At 45.5% G+C, this 26685-nt stretch overlaps 1 protein-coding gene across 1 annotated transcript; it reads left to right on the forward strand.

Moving 5' to 3' along the window:
• Window positions 1–12258: 12258 nt before the first annotated feature.
• Window positions 12259–17689, forward strand: LOC116939124 (uncharacterized). The gene is made up of 3 exons (XM_032947116.2): window positions 12259–12348; window positions 12812–12963; window positions 16644–17689. Exons 1-3 carry the CDS (start codon window positions 12333–12335, stop codon window positions 17175–17177), a joined length of 702 nt encoding a protein of 233 aa, XP_032803007.1. The 5' UTR covers window positions 12259–12332; the 3' UTR covers window positions 17178–17689.
• Window positions 17690–26685: the final 8996 nt, after the last annotated feature.

The raw sequence follows: 26685 nt of genomic DNA on the forward strand, positions 1-26685 counted from the left end.
CCATTGAGTACGTACACCAAGCAGATGGAGGAGTGAAATCAGCTCGTATGTGCAGTTGCTCGCTGGATTATTCCATCGCGGGATTGTGAGAGGTAATGACCGCTTGAGGAATTCATCATCCAGCAGTGGATTGACCATGGCTGATGATGATGTCCATATCAGCATATTGCACAACAAAAGTTTCATTAAGATCAATTTACATCCTTCGAATGTTCGGTTTCCAGACATCTGTCTAACTTCTAGACATAGGCCATCTCATAGAATTACCTACGTATTTATCTCTTGAACACGTTAAAGACAAAAATACAGAACATTTAAGCCTTCTTCTGGCACCAGGTTATTCATTTAATTCTTAAGGACACCTCCCTTATAAGCACAAGGCTTTATCACGTGGGATTTGCAGCTGAGATTTACGCTGGATTATATTATTAAACGTTAGCAGCTCCTCTGTTTATATTTTCTGCCAAATTCGCAAAGCAGCACGAGGCAAAGCTAAACCTTGGTCCGCTGTATGAAACATCGGCACGATGTTATTTAAATGTACCCGTGTACATATATATACGAGATGACAGATCAAAGGGGACCCATGCTGCGATTTGGGGAAATTGCCCCAGAGGATAAAGTGCAGGAAACCAGCGTTTACAGCCAATGATTACTCAGTTTTCTGCAGGAGCGGGGGTTGGGGGGGACTTGCAGCAAGCGGTCACAAGTCCTGGTGGTAATCTCTGTGTCAGACGTTCTGAGCCGAGGAGCCCCAAACTCGCTAATATAAAAACAAACCCACTTCGTCAGCCAATATCGTGTGTGCTCATTCTTGTCCACTGCGGTGCACGTTTGCGTGAAAAAACATATGTCGTGTTGAAATGCGCATCGAGACAGCAATCATCTACTATATATAGACCCTCATCCATTGGCGGAGATTCCACGTTCCTGTGGCAAGGTGAGTCTAGTCTTAGGACAACCACCGTTGACTCGCTCACAAAGTAGTAACACCCCCCCCCCCCCCGTTCTATCCACCGTGGATGCCTGATGGGCTTGAGTCGAGCCACTCGCTCTACCGATGTGCCATCCTGGAAGGTTTAACGTATACGTTAGCATAGGTCGGCTACATTACAGAACACTAGTCACTCTTTTGTGGCTTCTTTTTCAGAGTTTCATGAATGTCTTTGCCGAGTGCTGACACTCTTTTTCAGAAGCCTCATGTTCTCATTGATGGGAAAGGAGGCTGTGCAGGAGTTGGCACTTTCAGAAGAAAACATAATCATCAAGGAATGCCTCAAACCCTTTTGGTGAAGATGGGTTGTGTAAAAGGGATGTTTGAAACAAGCGTTGAGCAAATTGGAGAGCTCACCAAAAAGTCTATTAATCCACAACAAAACATCGTAGTAGACTCGTTTTGTGGTCGATTATTCTTTGGAAAAGACAGCCGGCCCCGAAACATCCTTCCTCTTGAAGACAGGAAACCCCCTTGCAAGCCACGCCCAGCATGACGCAAGCCACGCCCAGCATGACGCATGTGGTGATAATGCCGATGATGTCACAAAGACCCAACTATCCGCCTCCTGTCCAGCGTCACATGTGGTGTGATACTTTTCATTCCTTCCCCCCCCCCCCCCCAAAACCACTTCAATCGAACCCATAATTGGTAGGAGTAATCGATTACTCGATGGTATAGCCCCAGCTCTAGACGGGAGCATCCGGGGGGAAACCTCAACACTCACCGGGGACGGTGGGGGATAAACATGTATTCTCACAGACGGTTGTAATATTTTTTTTATTTTTGCTGTACTACACTTTACTTCCCACCTTGTCGACACAATCCACAAATCCAGCCTCCAAAATGCCACCACACCCAGCACCGCTGTAGATTATACAGATTATTGAGCCGACCTATATATAGCGGCCTACACACGTCAACAAACAGAGGGAGCCCCCCGCTAATTGGTGAGAAGATCCCCTATAAATATATCTTTTTTTTTACGAAGGCCCAGAAAATGTCAAGAAAAGAGAAGCATCGTAAAATAACCCTCAACAATCGGAACGCGACAGTTTCCTCCGAGGCTATTGTGTGCTGCGAATACCAGAAACGAAAGGCGATTGAAAAAAAAAGGCTACACTTTACAATGAGGAGGAAAAGGGCGCGTGATTTCGTGGGAGAGCACACGAGCCGGCCAAATGCGAGCGCTGGTCAGTTCGTCACCTTACCCACCAGTATACTATCCCTTTCACTGAGCATGGTGCTAGTCCTGTTCCTGACCCCAATCAAACAGGTCCCTGCAGGGTGGGCTGGTAGGAACATTGGAATTTTGCGCAATTTTATTTTTACACCCCAACAGCACGAGATTTCACTTCGTGAAAGTATTGAAAGGGGACGGACGGACGGACATATTAATCGATTGCAGGCTGGTACACTCAGTTTACAACTTCGTTCCTACCAGTACCAGTATAACTAACCAAACTATCCAACGAGCCGTTAGTGACAGCCCTCTCACTGACGCGAGACTAGGGCTGAACGATTTGGGGGGAAATATCTAATTGCGATTTTTCTGACAGATATTGCGATTTGATTTGCGATTAAATTGTTTTAAGTCAAGCTTCAGCTCAATATTCACTGTGTAACAGATTTAAAACGTGATGGAGCATTACCACATGATACTATCAAAATATGAACTGCTCTATATATTCTAATTCAAGGATGAGAACTTAAAAGATATGAATTGCTTCCAACATGTATTTATTAAAATGTTTTAATTGAAACAGAACAATCAAACATAGAACAATTGTTAAGTTAAATAAAGAAAGTTATAATACTAATACGAAATAAAACAATTGCAATAAGAAAGTAATAGGACTTTTCAAATCGCAAAACATCGCAGCCTTTGCGATTTGTTAATGGCATTGTTTCAAATTGCGATTTCGATTTGAAATCGATCAATCGTTCAGCCCTACTCTAGACTTACCCCTAACCGTAACTAACTGGCCAACCAACTGCAAACTCTTTAACTTGCCTTAATATTACCACTAACCTTAAATAGCCACTAGTAGTCGCCGTCTCATTGACCAAAACTGTCACCAGCGAGCCAGCCACGAGTGCTAGCCCTCTCACCAACTTTAACATATTAACACCGTAACAGCCATCCACGAGTAAGTTACCAGCCTTCTTACTGACCGGAATAGCCAGCCAGTCACAAGTACTAACCCTCTTAATGACCCATACTAGAGGTGTTTGGGTTAGATCGCGTAAATATATACATGTGTCGTTAAAACCCGCCACCACCCGACACAGCCAACTAGTAAGGATTGTCACGTAAACAGAACGTGGCCAATTCGTGACAACCCTTACTAGTTGGCTGTGGCGGGTTTAATGACACATTTATATATTTACACGATCTAACTCAAAAAACCTATATTATGGATGATATTGGTCGCGAAAGCCTACGTGTTAAACCTCTCAAGGACATAACGTGAGAACGAAGTTCAACATACGTCACATTATCCTGAACATTACTCAACCGTCCACTCATAGTGTACTTTCACACTCTCTCACTAACAATTTCCCTAACCAACCAGCCACTAGTACTTGCCCTTAGACTAACGCTAACCGGAACCCAATATACCTTTGCTACTAGTCTACCTGCCCTATTAACGACCATAGAACTCGATCTCGGACGCTTACCGATTAGCTAGGACCCCCATCGACTCTTTCATTCCAATTTCAGTTTAGCTGTTAGCGACGTCACACCGCCCCGGATTAGTTGGGAGAGTGGTGCCTTGGGAGGGGGTGGGGTGTGGAGGGGTGGGAGGTGGCGGGGGTGAAGGAGAGGGGGTGGTAGAGGAGAAGGGGTGGAAGGAAGGGGTGTGTGTGGGAGGGTGTCGCGCTGCACGTGGATGGACGCGCGTCACCCGCAGTGACTCATTCGCGCCTTTCTCTCGGGGTGGCCCGATCCGGAACGTGTCTGGGTGCGAACTTTAATAACGTTTCAGTGAATTACGGTGCATATCACTCTCTGTCAACTACCAGACAAGTCACCCAGGATGCGGACGATGCTGTCGGGTCTTGGAAACAAATCAGGCGTTGAGCCTGATTCTCAGCAGCTATTGCGTCGTCTTGCGTAGTGGGCTTTTTCTCTAGGTATCCGTGGAATTTTCCCACATGAAGCCAATCTGTATTCATGATTTTTTCTAAACCTCTTAATGCTGCATATCCCCCCCCTCCCTCCCCCACACTTTTCTAAGTATATAGAGGACATTAGTATATCATTGTTGGACAAAGTGTTTCAGAAGAAGTGCACAGAATAGGGAAATTCTGCAGTATAGTAATACATCCGTATACGGTACTCAAACGTTATATACCTTAGGTGTATGTATCTGAATAAAACGATTATTCCGCAACGCCATTGTGACCTGCGCTACCACAGTACATCGCAGGGTGAGCCGTGGGAGATTGACGGCGAATTGGGGAAGATCTTCATTCGGCCGTTTGAATTGATCGATACTGCTGATGATGATAATATTACTCATTGGGTTTTTCGGTAAAGTCACGTATGTAGAAATACAATAAAATTATATTAAAACAAAAAACAATCACGACGTTTCGATCAAAACGCAAGCGATCTTCATCAGGTGTCAAGAAGATCGCTTGCGTTGTGATCGAAACGTCGTGATTGTTTTTTGTTTTAATATAATTTTATTGTATTTCTACATACGTGACTTTACCGAAAAACCCAATGAGTAATTTTATGCAGTCACGAAAGCTTTAATACTTTATGATGATAATATTGCCGATGTTACTATTGTTATTCAACAGGTGGAAAGTTCCGAATGACACAGATTCGAGCAATAGCTCTTAACAATGGCCTATTTTTTTTCCTTGCACCACTTCCAATGAAACCGAAATATTAAGCGACTAGCTTGTTTGAAATATTAAAGATGCACATTAACGTTTTCTTGTGTGATTCACCCGTCCATGATTATTAATGACGGGGTGGGGGAGGGGGAGCTCTTTCGCAGTGACGTCACGCACGGATGTAGCACTGTGCTGTGTAGATATATTTTTTACCGTCACTTTCTGTAAAGAAAAGTCATATTTGAAGTGACTTTGCGTAATACATTATTTAATTTAGCTCGACCTTCCTCTGCGTTAATGTAAAAATCCAGTGGGTTTTTGTTTTTTTGCTTTTATTTTTAATTTAGTTTCATTTAAATTTATTGTAAAAAATATTTTTATTATCTATCTACGTGGCTTTACGGAAAGAAGCAAGAATATGTAAAAATCCACCCATTCATGTGAATATTAATGAAGGGGGGTGGGGCTCATTTGGAGTGACTTCACGCGGGGGGGGGGGGGCTCCTGTGGAGTGACGTCTCGCACGGGACACATTCTTGGATCATTATATGAGCATATATATTGTGAATCACTGAAGAATGTGCTCATATGGGTCACATTATTAGTCAAATAGCATAATTTTGTAATGCCCCAGCAATCCCTTGTCGGCAAAACAACACATTTTAACGACGCATTTATATGTACGCGATCTAGCCCAAAAAAAGATATTGATGAAGACTAAGCGTGTTTTGATCGATTAATCTACTGAATAGACGAGTAATGGCACAGCTTGAATCCCGTTGTCTTCTCCCGTGCAAAATACTCCGTTACAATTATAAACGTGACCGGAGAACGTGAAGCAACGGGGTGCTAACATCCCCCATCTCCAGTGCATTTTATATATATATGTGTAAAGGGTTAGGCTTGGCGGCCAACCCTGTGTCTGTGTGTGGGGTAGCCTGCCAGAAGTCTGAACGACTTCACTGGCAGGCCAAGTTTAACAGTAGCAGAACCACTGACAACTGACTTGATCGGAGACGCCACCACGCCAATCTGATTGGAAGGCATCGGAGCATTCAAATCAAATTGGTGCAAAGAGAAGAGGCGGGATGATTAAAATAATTAATAAGGGACAGTTGATAACCGTTGGAACAGGGAACTGGAAGAAATATGAGAACCTGCTAGAAAGGGGGGTACAGGATATACAGGGTGTTTGAAAAAGATGGACCCGATTTGAAATCTCTATATCTCTGCAACCACGAACCGCCCATGAATGAAACTCTTACCACTTGAAAGGGCGGGGCATAGAGAGGGTGGGAGCATAGAGAGGGCGGGGCATAGAGAGGGCGGGGCATAGAGTTTCAAGCGATTACCGCTTGATGCCTCTCCCAGCGCACAAACAGCCCCTAGCCTCAGTCATTCGCAAAATGGTGACCCCGCAACACAAGGGGCGTTTTGCGTTCATCGTGAAATATACTGCTTTGAAATTGGGTCTATCTTTTTTAAACACCCTGTATAAGGGGACCGAGAGAGAAAGAGCTCAAAGTGCATTGTAGAGTGAAGCCTCTCTATAAGTATGGTCTGTGATTGCACATTGTCTGCGAATAAACTATACAGTTGAGCTATACTTACCTCGTCTGAAGATATTTTCATATATATGCATTTGCATTGCGACTAATGTAATACTTTATTTTATACTTGATTAATGCCCATTTATTCCAAAAGTAATTCGCTATTTTGCTTTAATTTATAGTTTGTGTTTATTTATGTGTCGTCGATGCTGTGTTTTTTTTACCTGGACGAATGTTTAAATAATAATAATAATACTTGCGGGTTAACCCCCGGGATACCCTCGCATATAAGAATCCAGTGACTTGTGTCATCTTGACGGGGCTCTTTCCGAATTATCGTGGTAATTAATATAAATGTACCACTATCATCACCACTTTTTTATAATGGGGAAGCACCCACAGCAATAATAATTAGCATCGTCCCATTGCAAGCAGCCTTGTTGCACGAAAGCAAGTTGTGTCTAAGTTCACATTGACCATTGTGACCTTTGCTACCGGGTGATGAGAAATATCCTCCACGGGTGTCGCCTGCCTTCGTAGCTGTGTGATTTCATCAGAGGAAGCGAATCTCCCACCCAACAGTGCTCCAGACACAGATACGTCAATGGTGGTGAGGGTTGCAAAGTGATCTGTGACTGCGTGGAAAGTATTCAACTTCCAATGCTGTAGATTTCGGCACGAATCAACAACTTAAAAGTGGATTGGCACAGTGCTTGGTTCGTTTCCACCGGTCGGCAACACGGCTCAGCCCGACCCGACTTGGCACGGCACAGTTCGGGTCTGGCTTCTGGTGGTTCGTGGAAACGCGGCACTAAGGCTATGTCCAGCGGTGAAATTAGCCAAATAATTTATTTATTTTGCGACTGCATTAGACGTGTGTACGTACTGTGAACAGTGAACAGAAGCAGTCGGTTACTGTACCTCAGGGCCCGGCACTTTTGTGGGACATTTTTAGGTCACCCCTTGAGCACCGCTTTGCTGCAGTCGTTAAATACGAAACACACCGTGGAGGCAGCGAAAGAGAGAATCCCCACCTCCTGCTGCCTAACCCCATCCCAGTCACACACACCCACACCCGTGCCCAGACAAGGCGCCGGTTCCTTCTCAATACCTTCACTCCTAATTTACTCACAGCTGCCAGTCTCAAAGATGTAAAAAAAAATGCCAGCCAGGTGCATTATTGAAACGTCCTGATGATGATGATGAAAATATATCTCTACGCAGGGGGAAAAAAAAAAACTTGGATCATCAGCCATGGACAACGATGATCGTAACTGATGAGTTACAAAAAGGATGAAAACCGGTCGACAATTCTGTCTTTGTTTCACTGCTGCCTGTTGGCTATTTTTTTTAGTCGCCGGTCTAAAATGACAAAACGGCCACGCAGTGCAGTTCTATGGAGCTGGTGGTCTGGATAAGGCTGAACGATTTTGTACATGCAGTGCACATCTGTGTCATTAAACACGTTTCTACTTTTCCCACTCGACTACCTGGTTGTCAATCCTTCATACAACCCCATTCTGTACTCATATGCATCCCAGGTTTTTGTTTATTTTGTTCATCATCAGTCATGGTCAATCCGCTGCTGGATGAAGGCCTCCTCACAAGTCACCGGCATTTCCCACGGTCCGGCTGAGCTGAGCTGATTTGTATGTATGTGTAATGACGCCGACACACGTGACTTATTAAGAGCCTTTGTTCAGACACAGCACTAACGATACCCAGGCTTGGTTATTGAGGCTTGCACTTCGTCTTCTCTCCAACGTCTCTTCTCCTTGTGCTGTCCCCTTTTATACCTCCCAAGCCCCCTCTCTGGAAGCTTCCATCACCTCACTCCCTTTGGCCAATCCTGACCCTTCCCCGTCAACCGTTGTCAACCGTCCTTTTAAAATCTTTCCTCCAATCCTTTTCAAGCTTGCCTCCTGACCAATCACAGTGGAGGCCTCTCCGCACCAATGAGAGGCCTTGGCCTACTTCCTGATTGTCTCACCGTATGCTTGTGTCAGGTAAACAGTCTGTTATCTCGATCATTACATCACCTCTCCCCCTTTAAAAAAAAAAAGCCATCCCGGCTAACACCAGGGAGGAAATGACCAGACCAACAGGCCCTGGAAAGGAAAGAAGAACTCTACCCACCAGAACTTGGTGACCTCCTCACAATGAGCCCTTGTGTCTGACTTGTGGCAATAAGCAATTAGATGTAAAAAACAATGTATGGTGTGAATGATTTGGCTGCTTCGATTTTGCACGTCCCACAATTAGTAACACAACAACAGGAGGATTCTGGAAACAATAGGTTGCGACCCTCTCCTGGACCGTTACGAACATGTCAGTGCAACCGTGTCGAGGATGAAGGGTAGGGAGAAGTTGGGGCATGCTACGGGCGGAGCCGCGTTAAAATGGTATTTTCCTCCTCTTCCCAGTGAAACTTTAGATTTTTTTTCCAGTTAACGCATGCAAGGGCTTTGCAATTGTAGCAAATTGTGGAACGAACCAGCGGTAATATGAGGTAAACCCAACAAAATTGCACACATCACCCGCAGATGTAGGGATCGACCAATTATACACACACGTGGTTTTCTCAGGATCAGTAGTAATACCGAAGCGCTCACAACATGACCCAAATATAGCACAGAAGTTTGCATCAAATGACATTTCGAAGGTTTTAGTTTTAAGTTGGCTGATTGTACCCTGGAGAATACCGCACGCAATGGCTGCAAATGTTCATAAAAATGCGACCAAAAAACAATGACGTCATCAATATATAAGGCACGAATCCCATTGCAATCCCACTACAACCAATTCCATCAGCGTTTGGAATGTGGCTGGTGCTGTTTGAAGACCCATTGGGAGACAATTACATTGGTAGAGCCTTTGAGGTGTACGGAACACTGGTTTGGGTTTGGAAGCCTCATCCAGGAAAAACTGCAAAAAATCCGGAGAGCAAGTCCAGCATGGAAAAAAAAATTGCCCCTGATAATGCGTCTAACGAGTCGTCAATACGTGGGAGCGGATATGCATCCATCAATGTATCTTATTTAGGCAGCGAAAATTGACGCAGAAATGCAGGCTGCCACCCGCTTTTTTAACAAGCACAACAGCAGCCTCCCAAGGACTAGTAGATGGAGAAATGATCTCCGCCACTAGCATGTCGTCCACCACATGTGCTTTCTCAACCGGGCTCATACGGTATGAATTTAACCAAATAGGGGGTGAATTTCCCATGTCAATGTGATGTCAAAGACGTCCGACCTATGCCATGCCCCTTGCTGAATATATTGGAGAATTGCAGGAGTAACGGTCTTAGTTGGTTCCGTTGCATTTCTGACAGTTCTGTATTCTATCACAAAGTTTGTCGAACCAATTTTCGCGCGAGGGGCTAACTCCACCGATGGTGCCCTGGCCACTGTTCCAGGAGTTCCTGGCTCCCTGGCTTCCACAACAATCGGCCGGGTTGCTCCGGCCGCCTATTCTCCAGCGCTCCCGGTCTCTCCTTCCTCCCAGTGAGCTGCAGCACCAGCTGGGAGACGACGTCCATGAGGTGGTCGATCCGCCCCTTCAACCGCTCCCATCCTTGGGTACCAAGCGGCGCACAGTTGAGTGGACGCTCTGGGTACTGCGGCTGCTCCGGCTCGGTCGTCACTAGCGCCGCCGCAGCCCCTCCTGCTTCCCAGAGGTTGATCTCCAGGTTGTCGCCAGGTACGTTCTGGATGAAGACATCTTCATCATCTGATGTCGTCGGTGGGTTGTTCTGTCAGCTTGGGTGCAACATTCTTTAATAACCACACTTCTGACACCAGTTGAAGTGACACCGACACATGATGTGACTTATTAAGAGCCTTTGCTCAGACACAGCACTAACAATGCCCAGGCTTGGTTCTTAGGGCTTGAACGCCGTCACCTCTCCTACGTCCCCTCTCCTTGTGCTGTCCGCTTTTATACCTCCCAAGCCCCCTCTCTGGAAGCTTCCGTCACCCCACTCTCTTCGGCCAACCCTGACCCTTCCCCACCAACAGTTGTTAACTGTCCTTTTACAGTCCTTGAAAATCTTTACTCCAATCCCTTGCAATCTTGCCTTCCGACCAATCACTGTGGAGGCCTCTGCAACAATGGGAGGCAATGGCCTTCGTCTTGTATGTCTGACTGTACGCTTGTATCATGCAAGCCGTCTGTTATCTCGGCCATTACCTATGTATGTTGAACATCTTTCGCACTGTACACATCATCTCTCAATTCCCCCGTGGACGTCCTGATCTCGGTCGTGTTCCTTTGGAGAAAGTCACTCTACGATTAGCACGGTTTGCTATGTATTGTGCGTTTGAAGTTCAACGTACATACATACTCTCTGTGTCAAATCGCCTTGCTTAGACAGAGGCACACATTACGCAAACCAAGTTTACATTACCACCGTCTTGTCAATTCCATCATCGCCATCCACTTGTTAATAGAACGCCACATACACTTTATATACAGTACTGACATTTCTCAAATGCATAATCATATTTTAAAACAAAGGAAAGTGGTCTTGGGCATGACACACATTGCAATGAGGAATGATGATGATGATGATGGCCGATGGACGAGACTCATGACGGAATAACAGGTAAAGGAGGAGAACACCGCCTGAGCAGACGCACACAGTGGAGATGGGGCGATGAGATCATCTCGTTTGCAGGAGCGACGCGAATTGTGGCATTGCGATGTGATGGGAGGTGAGGCCTTCATTCAGCAGTGGATAAAGCATGAATGACAATGGCAGGTTGTAACCTATAATGGTCCTGTGCCATGTCATGCTTTTGTAGTTAAACACCCTTTACAAGCCCTGTTCAGTGGGCGTCAAAAGAAAATAGAGCTTTAGATGTCCAAAGAGCGTACGTAATAACCCTGTAGGTGTCACCTATGCATTGCTCATAGCATAATGCACTTCATTCAACACGCTCAGCATCTTAACTTATGTCACGCTCTGTGACTCCTGTGTACGCATGAGACACGCACAGACACACACTTTAGAAGAAGACAAAAACCGCAGTTGCCATAGCAATTAAACACGCGCGGCGTGACTCTGGCGGCATCTGGAATTACTCATCAGCATGATGATCATCAGCATCGTCGTCATCTCGAGAGAGAGGGAGGGAGGACCGCCAGCCGGTCAGTGACATAATTGCTCCGTCCGGCGACCCCAGGCGTGCGACTGCCAATTTACTCAATTACACAATTAGCAGTGCGTGCCTGCGTAGTGCCACCGTCAGTGTTACGGAGAACGCGCGTTTGAGCGGAAGTTTTTGTTTGTTTGTTAATTTCCGTAGAAAGTATGCCATCCTCCTCCCCCCCCCTCTCTCCTCCAATTCCACGACGCCCCCCACCACCCACGCCTACGCCACCACCCCCCACCCACAACCCCCTCCTCCCCCCCCCCCCCCCACAGTTACGGGTGTGGTGGGCACCCCCTCCACCCAAGCCTCCCCTCTCCAACAACATAACCGCCCAATAGTGGCCCCGTGCGGCGGCGGCGGCTAAGGATGGGGCTCGATTCGTTGCACCGGTCGCTGGCGCACGTCTGGAGAATGCGCTCGGCGTGGCATCCCCGCAGTCGTTGCAACCGGAAGGTGACGCATGTCGAGTGCAAGTTGTGTGCGTGTGTGGCGTTTTGTGGTGGAGGAGGAGGTCTGTGGGGTGGGTGGGTGGGTGGTTCAGGGGGTGGCGTTTGGGTGAGAGGTGGGAGGGGGTGCATGTTGGGGGGGGGGGTGGTGGGGGGAAAAAGTGATCTAACCGCGACTTGACGAGACTTTCCACATTTCTCAAGGATTATATCTACGCATTTCCCCCAAAACCGTCTAATATAAATGGAGTGGCCGCGATTCGAGTCGGTATGTATTGTTTACTTTATGGCAGCGGCCGTGTAACATAAACAGGGAAGGGATTTAATTGCGAGAGGGATGCACTCAGACACAGGTGAATAACAGCGCCCGTTTGCGCCCTTCGCTCTATATATTGTTTTTGTACTCCTCGTCTCATCATCCACACTCGCTCTCTTCCTCCGCTTGGCTGCTTCGGGAGCTCTGCACTCGCTTCTCCCTTGCTGCTTGCTGCTGCTGCTGCTTTGTCAATTTCCCCGCACGTAGAAGCAACTCGCTAACACACTCCGTACAGACACACACACACACACTCCGTACAGACACACACACACACACAAGGGCTGCACCGCCACACACAGATTGCTCTCGTTACACGTGGTTCTCGCAACGACGGCGACGACGACAAAAAGTTGTATAGCGCCGATCCTCGGCGCCTGCTCGCTTCGTGTGCGAACGGACGCGATAAAGTGTTGCCGGTCGAGTCGTCTTTTTTTCTCTCTCTCTCTCACGCGTCTCCTCGCGTAACAATGGCACGCGCTTTTTTTCTCTCGTCCGCACAGGATTCTATGCGATTTTGACCATAATCTACATCAGCTTGCCGATGGGATTGTGCGTGCCGTTGCCGAGCAAGCCACCGCCACCGCCGATCTGCAAGATGGTGCAGATCATGACCTACATCGGATTGCGGATTAGCAACATCACCGAACACTACGTGGGTACCGCGCAGCGACGGCGGACGCTTCTCACATTCACGCACGCGCACACGCATTTTCCGTCCGTCCGTTCGCGCGTGCGTTTCGTCGCAGCGGAGACTGCGGGAGACTCCGTATTTGTTGCATCGATTTGCGTTGCATCCTCCCCGACCCACCGTGGCACGCGCGCGTTCATTCATCCCGACGCGAGCTTAAACTTTACGCTGCTGAAACTGCGTGAGCACGTTGCGCCCGTTGCGCCTGAGCGGTAGACAATGCGATTGATCGGTGGGGGTTTTTTTTTTTGCCCAATGAAGAATGACGAGTCGATTCATAATCGTACGGTTCCGTCGCTTAGAAGGAGCAATTTAAACAGAGGGACGTGATTTGTTCTTGCCCGAGGTGGCTCGGTTCTAGAACGATCAGCGCGCAATCGGACGTTTTGCGAATTCAAATCCTGGATGCGGAGGGGAGTGTGATTAACTCGGCCCATCATCCCTCCGGGGTCGATACAAATTAGCACCACATTGTGGTGGTGGGGTGGGTGGGGGGATTGGAGTCATCAGTGGTTGTCCCATGTCTAGACACGTTTCCCGGCCATACGAATGTGGAATTTCCACCATTGGCTCGGGGCCGTACAGAGGAGACGATCGCTGCCTCAAATGCTCTCTTGCGCAGACAATCCCTTTCCTTGACCCTTGCCTTAACACGAACGTAAGTTGCAGGAGGATTGTGAGCGATAAAATAACAACATTAGTCGGTCTGTAACTAGCTATACGTACGTATGGTAACCAACAGGATAAGGGGGTTGCCGACGACAACAAAAACAAACACGTGCGCGTGACCCGTGTTTGCAGCGACTCGCGATTTGATAAACACACGAACAGAGAAGGGGGGGTCTCTGATTATCTTCGGCGGAATTCCTCCTCTCGTGCTGGCAATCGTTCAAGCTCAACATTATGTCCGAGTTTGAATCGCGCCGTTTTCTTTTTTTTCCTTTCAGAGAAGTCAAACCATAAATGCGCTTTGTCAAACACACTGGCGCTGAGCTGTTGTCATGAATATTATTATGACTGTGGGCTACAGAGCAAAAAAAGCATTTCAAGCGCGGCAAAACAGCTATATCGTTTTTCCTTTTGAACGCGAAAAAAAACCGCCACGGACATATGGATACGCTGAGATGAATCGTGATGAATTACTTTCTCCGTTGTAGTTTTTTTTGTGGCCTTAGCGCTGGCAGGCATTCGAACAATATAGGGCGCAGTGTAGTTTCGGAGCTCATCTGTCACAAACCCATCAGCCAGTGACCCACTTGGACTCGGCAGCGTGGAACAGTGAACCATGGCGCAAAGAGCCAGGCAGGTATCGAGTCATTTGCTCTTGTTGAGATCTCCCCCATCGCTGTGGTTTTTTTTGTTGTTTTGCGAGAGTCACCGTATCCGAGCCTCACTCTCGGCGCTTCGAACGGCAGAGAACCTCGGGCCGCCTCCGTTCCTTTTGTGTCGTCGTTCCGCCCACCCCCTCGCGTGGCCGTCGAGCCGGGCGCAATGCTTGAGGTGCCTGCATCTCACCGAGCGAATTACTTTGCTGCACGATAGCGGGGATGTCATAACATGTCAACCGCACGGAGTTGTTCTCCGGAGCACACCCTATCGGCGCCACCTGGGATCTTTGCGCGTTCTCCGCCACGAGTTTTTACTACAAAAACAAAACTAAAAAAAGTTGCCCCCCGTTTCTAAAACCACCACCCCCCCCCAGCCGCCGCCTTTCCTCGTTTCTGGCGACATTTTGTTAGCCTTTGAGCGTGAATGGAAATGCGTGCGCACGTGTGTTCACGTGTGTTCACGTGTGTGTCGCGTGTATTCGCGAACGTTCGCAGCCGTTATGAGCTCACGGGTTTGTTTTGTTAAATACGCGCGTGTGCACATAACCAAATGTGTTTTTTTTTTATTAATCAGTGGGCTGCGTGCCTAGATTAATTACTGTGATTCGGTCGAAGTCTCTGTCGATCTCGGAAATTGGATTGCGTGGACCCACCCTCCATACATGTACGTTGATTAATCGTCAGTTGCGTCTTGGATTTCTATCAGAATTTCCTTCGAAATCAAGAATTAATCATGCCAATATGCGAATTGTCAACGCATCACTATTTGGCATATTTCTTGCAAATTTTAAAACAATAATTATCATTTGCAATGCAAATCAACACGGCTATGAATCACTCTAGACATCACTGTAGGCTAGATCGTGTCGCTATTATAGCCTGCTATCAAGCCAACGCTAAAAACTTTTATGAACCCAAAATGGTTTCGAATATTGCTGTTAATAACTCCTTATAACCTGCACGTTTTTAGACCGATATAGTCAGGTTCATAAAGTGGCCTGCCTGTCACGTGTCCCACTTAGAGAAGAGATACATGGCAGTAGTAAGTCTTCTTATTTTACGTAGGCGAGGCAAGTTGTGAATGAACAGGTGTGGGCACAGTTAATAACATAAAATACCGCCGAACACCTACGCTTACAAAACACCTACACATTGTAAACAGTGGCTGCAGACATTGAATTCTGCTCCTGTGCAGATCCTGGGTGGATTGAACGATGCATTACAAGACCAATTAGAGACGGCGATAGCTTGAGGAGACCTTCATCCAGCAGTGGATTGATCATGGTGGATGATGCTAATGATGATACCTGAGCAGAATAGTTCAGTGTACCTGCAGTTAAGGAATTTCTGAGTGTGTTAGGTTTGTCTTTGGGAGGGGTAGAGATGGAGAGAACAGCGGCTTTTCAAACGATTCCACTTCTGAGCTCTAAAACCTCAGATGAGGTTTGACTATTGAGATATGGATTTGTATAGAAAGTGAGCGTCCATGCATGCCATGCTGAACAATGCTGCCGGGCTTAATTTTATGATCTTTTGATGCAAAGCAAACACTCGCATCAATGCAAGCTGTCCAGTTGCAGCGTACTTTAACCACGTTGGCCCGTAGGCTTTGATAAGTTCGCTATATAACCCGTAAACAGGCTGCACGAAATATGATTGATTTTGTTCACTCGTTAAAAACGTAACCATCGCACTCATGAACCTTGAGCATTAGTGATCCCAAAGAACCCCAAGAGGGCTGCAGTTCTGATATACTGTATGCTTTTGTGGCTTTTGCTTCCTGGCGAAAAAAAGCATTAAAAAATAAACTTTCAGCGATAATAAATTATATCAAAGCAATACATTGTCTTGCTTTTTGTAGCTCGGAGTAAAAAAGTAAAATATTTTCAGTGTATTGGGATGTTGCCCTTCGAGAAACTTGTGTTGAACTTCTTAAGCACTCTATGTAGGCAACTGTGCTAATCGGAGGTATTAAACAGCATTTGTTTAAATGAACACTGGACTGGTCTTGACCTTCTGGGTTTTGTCAGCGGTCAGGTGTGTTAATTACTGCTGGTTTACCAGCTGTTATTGGTAAGAGTATTGCCCTATATGACGGGGCCCTGTCAGAGCAAATAAAACCCCTATACATTTCATTAAAAAAAACCCATCTGCTGTGGTGGAATATTTTTGGAAATAAAATGAATGAAATCGACTCTCGTTCATTGTGACGTCACGACACTCAACGTGCCGTTGGCTTCTGGCAAACAGAAGTGACACGCCATTGATTATGCTCACCGATAATGACCGAGTCGTGGCACTTATCTGTCCTTGCAGAGACTAAAGAACGACTTTGACGAGGATTCGGCCAACTCCTGCAGCTCTGTGAACATCCACGAGGCCTCCACCTTCAGCAACACGTCCGCGAATTCATACAAGTTCCTGGTGAAACTGTGGAAGGTTCACACAAGCGGCAGAGAACAAATGATATTGTTCAATCATGGCTCTCTAATACAGGAGATGAACGGCTTCATCTCAGCCCTGAAGAATCTGATGAAAAACCGCAACATCCCGATACCGGCGCACAAACCAACGACCAATCCGGCCAATGTGAACATGTCCGGTTTCGAAACAAAACTCTGTGCCTACATGGTCCTCGAGAAGTACAGGGGGTGGGTCATCTGGACAAACCGCCAGCTGGCTTCATGGACGTCCTTGCAAAGGGTGTCCTGTGCACGGACTAACACACCTAGCAACCTGCACGCTGACACCGCAGAGACACTTGCGACTCGGCGGTCGAATCCATCTGGCCAGCGCACCCACGGTGGCAGCAGCAGCAGCAGCAGAAGAAGAAGTACTCACATGCAATAATTCCTGGTGCAAATGTTGACCTATTTATTTTTGTTAAAGTATTTTATTGCCATATATTTATTTAACTAACTGCCGTTGCTTTTTTTTTTGTCTACTTGTATTTTTAGTGTACGACATTTTTAACTTAAAAAAAATACTATTATGCCTATGCAGTTAGTGTACATCCAATCCCTTTCCGCGAGCATTGCTACTATATGCGCGAGTTTATCGCAGTACGGATTTCTATACACTTACAGAACCCATCGAAACTTGACGATAACGTTTAGATTGTATACTTAATGTGGTGCCTGTATAAAAAATCTGTGGCATTCTGAGCGAAAGTATGAAGCATTATGTTTGTAAACTGAACGTGGTGCTAACCTCGCCAAATGCAAGATTTATTTTCACACACCATACAGCACTGTGATTCTGTGAATGCCGACTATTTATTTTGTGTTAACTTATTCTGCCATAATTTATTACCTTAGATGTAGTATTTAAACGAAGGAAATAAACGTTGAACCCAAAAAGCCTTCTGGATGTCGTAAGAAATGTATTTACACTCTGTTGGAGGAAGTGGAGTGCATAAAAGACATTGTCTGTTCACGGATAATCGCGGAGAAGATCTGCAAACATATCTTGTTTATTGGCTTATCTGGGAACTGCCTGAATGGACAGTGACTCTCATTGTGACTCTCACAATATCATCTACAAAAGTCAAATGAACCAACCAATAAACCCAACGCGCTCATTCTAGATATATGACAAACCAAGGGACAATGCACACCACCTTTGCGTGGCACCGAGGGACATTTTTTTTGTAAAAACCCAGCTTCCTTCCACAATAATGAATCACAGTCTTTTGTCTATATGTATATATGCATGTTGAACTTCTTTCGCACTACACGTAGCCAACTGTGCTAATCGGAGGTGCAGGAAATACACTGCTGGATGAAGGCCTGCTCACCACGGTTGAGTTAGTTGTGGGGATTATTTTCCCATACTTATCCATACCGATGAATGAGGACATGTGGAGTGAGTGGGGGGTGGGTCAATATCGCTCACCACTGGCTTAGATTTGTCCATCGCACAGTGCGCAAACCACAGCACCAACGGGAAGAATGGAAGGAACTTGACGGCGACAGAAGAGATTGGTGCGTGAAAGATGTGAACTGCTTGAGCATATTGGCACAAGACAGAGGAAAGTGGAAACACATGACGAAATGTGCAGTGGATGCCTATGGGCTACCTGCCCCTGGATCGTGATGGTGGTGATGATGATGAGCTGGGAAGAGTATTTTTGTCACGTATCGCGTAGTACAGAAAGATACGTATCATGATACATGGTAGGTAAAGCAGTTTTTTACTTAGCATTTAAGGCCCCGGTAAATTTTTCAAAAGCAATTGTGAAATTGTATTATTTTGTTGCAGTTAGTGTCTACTGGAAATGTACCATGTCAAGGTCTTGCTTTAATTACTTTCTGTGGGTGCTCTGGTTTCCTGCCCCATGTAAACACCATAATTGGGCAATAACACCCTTTGTGCTATAACACTGAGGGCCGCAGAGCTTCCGGATGGGGGGAAATTTGGGGCCTCGTCGCCGCCTGATTGCTGCCTTTCCCGCTCGTGCGCCTCTGATGAGACATTCTCTCTTCGAGAGTGAGGGAAACACTTTGCGGAACGCAACAAGTCGCTAACACTGATCGATATTATTGAGCAAAAGGAATGCTACGACATGCATGCTGTCGCCGCATCAGTCCACCGGGCAAGGCATCACGTGAAGCGAGACAACGGGGTGTTCAGATGTACCGGAATCACGTGATGACACAAAACAACAACAACAACAACAGGACAGAGGGACAGCTGTGAGCTGCTCATACGATACACGATTGACGACTGTCAACGTCTCTCCACACGAGGGAAAGAGTCGATTTACTTGCACTTCGTCGTCAACCCAGCCTTCCGCGATATATACTCAGAACAGTATGTTCCAATAAGAGTGTATTTATCAATGTGTTTTAATTACCGCTATTGCAGAAACCAAATATTCCCTCGTATGCATTACAATTACCCATTTATTCCACGAGCTGGTATTCTGCAAGCCAAGTTTTGGCCCCTGTGAAACGTGAATCAAATAGTCGATTCTGACATTAGCCACGATCATGATGCTTTAACCAGTTTTGGCTGTAATCAGAAGGAATATGCCTTTCTCCCTGCCACAAACCTTTACCGGGGCCAACCCCAAAACCACCCCCTATCAACGTAATAATGTATAATAGTGTATCGTCTTACGTCAACACACGCATCTCAGCCATGAGGGCCAACTGACCATACTTCACCACAATGGTCAGTCCGAGTCGGTGCAGGAGGTGTGGCAAATGGGGAACCAAGAACGACTCAGATATATCACTTGGTACTTACGCTAGTCGTGGCTGGGAATCGAACTCAGGTCGCCGGTTTTATCGCACAGGTGAGCCACGAGCCACTGTTTACTCTGTCAAAAAAGGCCGCTCTGCCTTTGCGTCGCATTCTATTTGCTCAATGCTCAGACGCTCACACTCCACCCTTTTCTAATAACGTCTCAAATAAAACCTTACATTCGTCAATAAGTGACTTATTAGGAAACGATTTAATAGGCGATGTTTTGGGGCAATGGCTCTTCTCTCAAAGAACCCTTCCTTCCGCCATGAACATTTATGTTCACATCGCTTTGACAAACAATTGTTCTCTATCACACTCTGTCCCTTGAATGAACTAAATTATAATATTTATATTTTAACCATGTAAGAGCCACTGAGCATATTGCTCTTTGTTCAGAAGCAACCCTGCCACAAATGATAGCTCAATGAAGTGGCTTATGTGGAAATTTGTAGCAGCCAAATATTCCAGCCAAATGCTCCCCAACCAGTGCCCAATAACATTGCAAATTACTCGAGAGCTGTCTGTTTTTTTATCATAATCCCCTTCACACAATGGCACCGTGATTAGTGGTTTCCTTTTTTGTGACATAATCACAGCCCCTAAAACAAGTTTATAATTCACTTGAATTTTTTTTATTTATCTTTCTTTTTTACCAATTTGGCATTCAAGTTGAGCCATTAGAATGTGTAAAGTTTCTATCTCTGAAAATGCACATACATAATGAATCCATTATGTATGTGTTATGCCAAAGTGATGTGCTTTCAGAACTCACCGACGAAAGCTTACAAACGCTCCCCGTGAGCCTACATCATGGAGCATTTTTTTTACAGCCCTTAACCCACAATTCAACCTATAAAATTGTACATATGTCCCTGCAAAAATAAACTGGGGAAACGTAATGTCAATGAGAGCCAGTGCATTGGCTCACAGAGCAAGGGCTGACAGCGTGGCACAGTGCTCACCCGTGTGCCACACGGCGCAAAGGGCCTGTTGTCTGACTCCCAACTTGGTCGCCTGTTTGTGTGAAGTTGGTTTTGTTCTCCACCTGTTCTGCACGGTTTCCTCCGGATTCTCTTCTTTACGCTCGTTACCTGAAAAACGAAAATCTGTATACAATCAAACTGGAATTGGTCAAATAATCCCGATGCTGAAAATTACCTATAAACTAATACTCAATTGGGATTAGATGTAGGGACAATGCCTCCGACTGCAAAACAACCTTTTTACAGGACCCTCCTGAAAAAGCATTTTTAGACTCGGTGAGCCTTTGCAAGGTAAACATGCGACGTAGTAATTCCACACACATAAATGCTGCACGCCTAGTCTCGTCGCGTTGTTTCACGGCTTCTATCTGCAGATGTAGGCCATTGTAGGTCTTTAGGCGTGGACGGTGCTTCTCGTGTTGCTTTGAATACACGTTTGGAGGCTTGTGGACTTTTTTTTTCATAAACAACGCGGGGGGGGGGGGGGGGGACGAGTTTCCATCATTTGTAACAATAGGAGTAACACCGACCATGTGGTTTTTTTTTCTACGAAAAGTCGAGGCGAAAAATTAGCGATAGTCTAGGTGGGAATGATAACTCTGGGCGAGGGGGAAAACCACGTGGATACGAACATCGCGTTGCTTTGCTCTTGGTGTGTGCGAAGGATGTAATGCTGACAATACTTGCCAAAACCCAACGTAAGTATGATAATCAATATAATGTAATTCCTTGATCAGTGCATTAACATACCCTGCGCCCTGTATATACACGCTAATATGTCTGCAACATCAATTTAATATTGCGAGCCTTAATACGACGTATACTTGCCTTGGGTAAAGGTTTGTTAAAAGTATGTAAATAAATTTTTATAAAAACGAAAGTCACTGTGTTAGGCATTATAACATGGAAAGTGGTGAGTGACTCATTTGACAATAGTATCTGGTATCATATACCTATCAAGGACGGTCAATTTATTCGTCTATTAGAAGATGGGTAAAACATTGGTAATTATTGCTTTTTAAAAACACCCGTTATAGACACCCATAGCCTTCCAACATATGACAGGAATTAAATGAGTGGATGGCAATGTTATTAGAGTATGCATTCACACACATGAACCAAAACAAATTGAATATCGCAGATTTCGTCAGATGTCAGAATCTAAGCAGATCTAACACCTGTATATAGTGTTCGGATGGGTGACAAACATGCATAACAGGAATTATAGGATGTGGGATTATGTTGTGGGGCGCAGAGGGCACTGCAGATAAATCCACGGGTGGACTTTGTGTACTCCTATGCTCCCGCGTCTATGCTTCCCTTGACCTCGTATGGCATTACTTGGGCCTTATCCAGCAATGGATTGACAAAGGGCTTGTTCAGTGCATGTCCTACAATACAAAATCTGCCTCCTTCACCTATCTTTCCCTCCACGTTAAGAAATTAAAGTTGTTGTTTTTTTTTACATTTCCTATTTGCCACACGGCCTTCAGCAACACTGGCTCACAAACAAACTCTGGACCCGTGTCAACATTCAGAGTCTCATCAACAGTTAGGCTCAGCTGTCCATTTGCCCAGACGAAATATTCATTTTTATCATCCTCTAAAGTGGCAAACCTTCAGTTAACAAATGCCTGGATATGGACAAGCATCATAATTACCACCAGCCATGCTCAATTGACGGCTGGATGAAGGCCTTCCCAAGCCCACTCCACCTTCACGATTTGGCGACGTAATAATCCACCTAGCAACTGCACATCAACTGATTTCACTCCATCTCCTCATTAGACATCCTATCTCAGATGCATTCCATTCCTTGGCTGCTACTTTATTATTCTTGACCACTGAATACAGCCAACAACAGTGAATTATGTGATGAAAACCTTTTTGAATTCGTCATCATCATCATAAATATTACAGTATTTAATTGCCATGAATATAAAGTTATACAATGGCATGTTTCCCCACAGAAGGAAGAAAAACTGGAAGAAAAAACAGCTAAGTAAAAAAATAAGTGTGCTGTGCAGGACACATCGCTAGAAAGGATGATGACCGGTGGTCAAGAATATTCATGGATTGGTGGCCAAAGAATGGAATGCATCCAAGAGGACGTCCACCGACGAAATGGGGAGAAAAATCAGCTCGTGTGCAAGTGCTATATGGATTGTTGATGACAACGTCTTAGCGAGGCTCTCATTTAGCAGTGGGTTGATCGTGGCTGATGATGGTGAAATATTTGGCAGCTCAAACGGTACAAATTCCTGCTCTGGCCCATGGATGATATCTAGCGAGAAAAAAATCATAGGTTGACCCAGGGGCAAAATGGATAACAAGATATCGTGCACTGGGTTATCAACCATCCATCTTGTTTCACTTGTAAACTAGGTTTTAACAAGTGAAATATGCGTACTGGTTCACATTCCCTTTTCATATACTTTGTATCGACCCATATTTTGGACCCATGGTAATGCAACTTGACCGACAAACTTGTGGGGAAAAATTGTATCATCGGATGGTTGAAGCCCACACAAGGTAGGCCCGGTTTACCATTTAAACCGCTGTTTCGTGGCCTGCATTGATGTCCTATGAACAAAAATTACAGTCACGAATGCCAGATTTCTGAAGAGAGATTCGATCTGTGAGATGAAATACGATCGAGGCAGGCGAGACAAAAAAAAGCGAAGGACAAGCGCTACATCGTTCTGTGGAAACGATGCATCGCGCGTGAAAAGTAATGTTTGGCCAAATCTTTGTGCAGCACACAAGCCTCTTTCTTTTTTGGAAGACGAGTTGCCTTTGTGCGATGAATTCCAAAAATAATACCCAACACGACGTAAAGAGTCGGCGATCAGTCGCATTATCTCAAGTGACATTTCCCCTGAGTTCATGATGAAAATCTTTGTAAGCCAAGGACATTTTTTTTTTACTTAAGTAAGGTATTATATGCAAGCAGCCTTCTGTCTATAGGAACGTTTTAAAATTAAACAGTGCACACACGGAGTGAAAGAAAGCAGCATGCATGCTACTGATTAAGTTTAAAAGGGGAGGGAAAAAAAGCGGACTCCGTTACATCTTGAGAAAAAAATGCAGTCCTTATAGAGCCGCTTTAATACTTGCAGAAAATTGGTAGCATGTAAGTTCATGCTGTCTGCATCGCTGGACATCCAAGCCTTGCCCGCTCCGAGTGGGGAACGTGCACCAGCTTCAAGCTCTGCCTGTGAGCAGTCCCGTTCCGCAAAAAAAAAAATAAAGAACCCACGTCGCTGGCTCACACTTTCTATTCCCAGGAGGAATACCACCGCGCCGAGATGAAGCATTGCTGGTGTGATTTTATGTTCCATATTACTAGACTTTTCCTCCCCCACAAAAAAACTGCAAGACCAAACTCCGTTGAACTTTGATGTTGAACTTAATTCCATTCTTTCATGCATTTACAGTTTCCCTCGGCAAGCATTAGACTGATTAATTGTAAAAAAAAGTGTCATTTTTCAGGACGCAAAATGAGTGTCTGGGAAATTACGCAAGTATGCGGTTTGTCGCATATGCAATCGCCTGAAAAACCAAATGGCTTGCCTTGGATATTTGTTTAAATACATTATGTGCTTAGCCCTTTCCTTGCCTGTGTAAGCGATAATGAACTTGGTACAGATTTCCCGACCAATATTAATTAGACTACGCATTGCACCGTTGTGGTGTACGTAGGCGACATTTTAATCTGATCTTAATCACGAGCATCTGGCACTCGTAAGACAGCTCTACAGCACGTATGACAGACTGCACCGCTGTACGTAGACTTCACTCGCCGCAAGTAATCACGTGTTAAAAAAAAAAAACGTTATCACGTAGCATCAGACCGGTTCACATTACAATTTTGTCTGAAGGCAGCGTTAGTGTCCCTGTGCCTGCATTCGCCGGAGAGCGATGGCGCTACAAACAGCTGTCCTCTGTTCTCACTTCACACTCATTGTCCTGATCTCTTACATCACAGAGCATCGATCCTCATCGTATGTTAAGAGGAGCCGCCTGGAACATCAAAGCCAGTGAAACCGACTGTGTTCAGGACCCAGAGGTGCAAATGCAACATTCACAACCGTGGTTAGCCTATTTCTAAAAGGGGTAAAGATTCAACCTTACAATTACTTGATCACGCCACTGTTTAATGAATGTAGCAGTGGTAGTCGTGTTGATGACAATGGTGATGGCGGTGTTAGTAATCAGTTCTGAAGGTGGTTGCAATGCTTCTGATTGAGGTGATGTGGTAGTGGCATTGGTTGATGAGCTGGTAGTTGATGATTGGTGTGCTCTCGATGGTGGTAGTGGTGGTGGTGAAACGATGTTGAAGAAGGAGCCAAGTACCGACAGGAGCCAATGTTTAGTACCCAAGATATTTAGGGGCATTTGCTGGCTAAGCAATATCGTCACACACCATGTATGCACCCCCTGTCTCCCCCCCAAACCCTTATTTAATTCTTACCCATTACATTTACTTAAATGACATTACTCTAAAAATAATAAAGCAGCCAATGAAAAAAAATTCGAATAATACCCGAAAACAAAAACGTTACATCATTCGAAACTACAGAGTAGGGACAAGTGCGTGCAGTGAGCAAAATGGACAAAATAAATGGAGTTACAAGGACTGAAGTTATATACAGTATATACCTTTTGTACATTTCATTTTTGCGAATAGCAGTGAAATACATAGACTCCGGGGAGCCACATCCAGCGTGCAATTCATGCCATGCCTAGGACTGTTTACATTCGTTCCTGTAAATCTGTCAGGTGAACATGCGCTTCGACAGGCCTAATCTTTGCGGATTCACCGTACGCAAGTTGACAACGTTGGTTCTGAGTACTAAATCGCCGTTCACATCGTCGTGCTCGTCTTGAAATGGCCAGCGCTTACGAGCCCACGCCGAGCCTCCCTGTAATTGATGTGTGCAGTTGACCATGCATGGCTATGGGGGGGTGTGTTTTTGTCTGCAGGTCAAATATTGACCCTCCTATGGGTTCAGGCCAGCATACCACATTTAGCCGCTCTACGATTCCAAATGCCAGGAGCAGGCGGGCGGGCGGGCTTCATACGTGCAGACAGACAAAACATGCACACAGGTCATCAGCGGCAGGCTCAGTCGAAATGTGTGGAAGCTCTCACGCGGTGGCCCTCTTACCGTTTAGTCGTTTTTTGTATGGTGGTGCCCCCCCTCCCAAAAATCAAAACCACCGGTCACTCCCCCCCCCCACCCCCGATAGGTTACCAAGGAAACAACACAGACTTTTCACATGTCCAGACCTCGAGTCAACGCGGCGCTGGTGAGGCATTTGTTTCATGTGGCGTAAAAGTGCGTTTTATTACCACAACGCCTCGCTGACATTCTCCGAGCGCATTTGAAACGTGTGGTCACGCGTGTTGAACTTCTTTCGCGCGCCGTACGTCGCCAATCCCGTGATAATTGGAGGTTACGGATTTCTTCCTGCACGGTATCCATGCTGCAAGCCTACTCCTCCCTGAGAACAACCCTTTCAATATAATGCTCCAATGCATCTCAACGGTAATATTTAAAAACAAGAGGATTGTAAATTAAGAACAGTTTGTTTTTATTCGACAACGGTATTTTATTTTGAATTATGTAGATGCGCTAATATAGCAGTTTCCAAGCTTCTAAACAAAATTAAAAAATATATATCTAAATTAAACTTTTTTTTTTCACTAGACAATATTTTGCTTTGAGCTTATAAACATGTCGAATCGTTTAAAAAGGCATTACAAGAATAAAGAGCACGTATAGTGGGTTTTTTTTTTACGTTGTGCTTAGCGAGTGCTACTGCAACTACATTGGTACACGCTTAATGTCCATGCGAACAAAGAGCAGTGCTCATACGTTTAAACGTTTCAGTTCGGTGCATTCGTTATGCTAACACAGAAAATGCGTCGGGACGCTTTGCTTTCTTTCCGCGAAACACGCATCGTTTCGTTTATACCAGCACAGCACGTGCCGTGTACACAGAGAGTCCCACAACACGTGGGAATATTTGCATACAGGTGAGGCAACAGGTATATCGTTAAAAATGCCAGAGGAGCATTAAGATGCGGGGCCCGCCTCTCAAGACAGGGAGTCAGGAGC

This window comes from Petromyzon marinus, chromosome 5 (genome assembly GCF_048934315.1).
Source record: "Petromyzon marinus isolate PM22_M1 ecotype Great Lakes invasive population chromosome 5, UKy_Petmar_22M1.pri1.0, whole genome shotgun sequence".
Taxonomy (NCBI): Eukaryota; Metazoa; Chordata; class Hyperoartia; order Petromyzontiformes; family Petromyzontidae; genus Petromyzon; species Petromyzon marinus.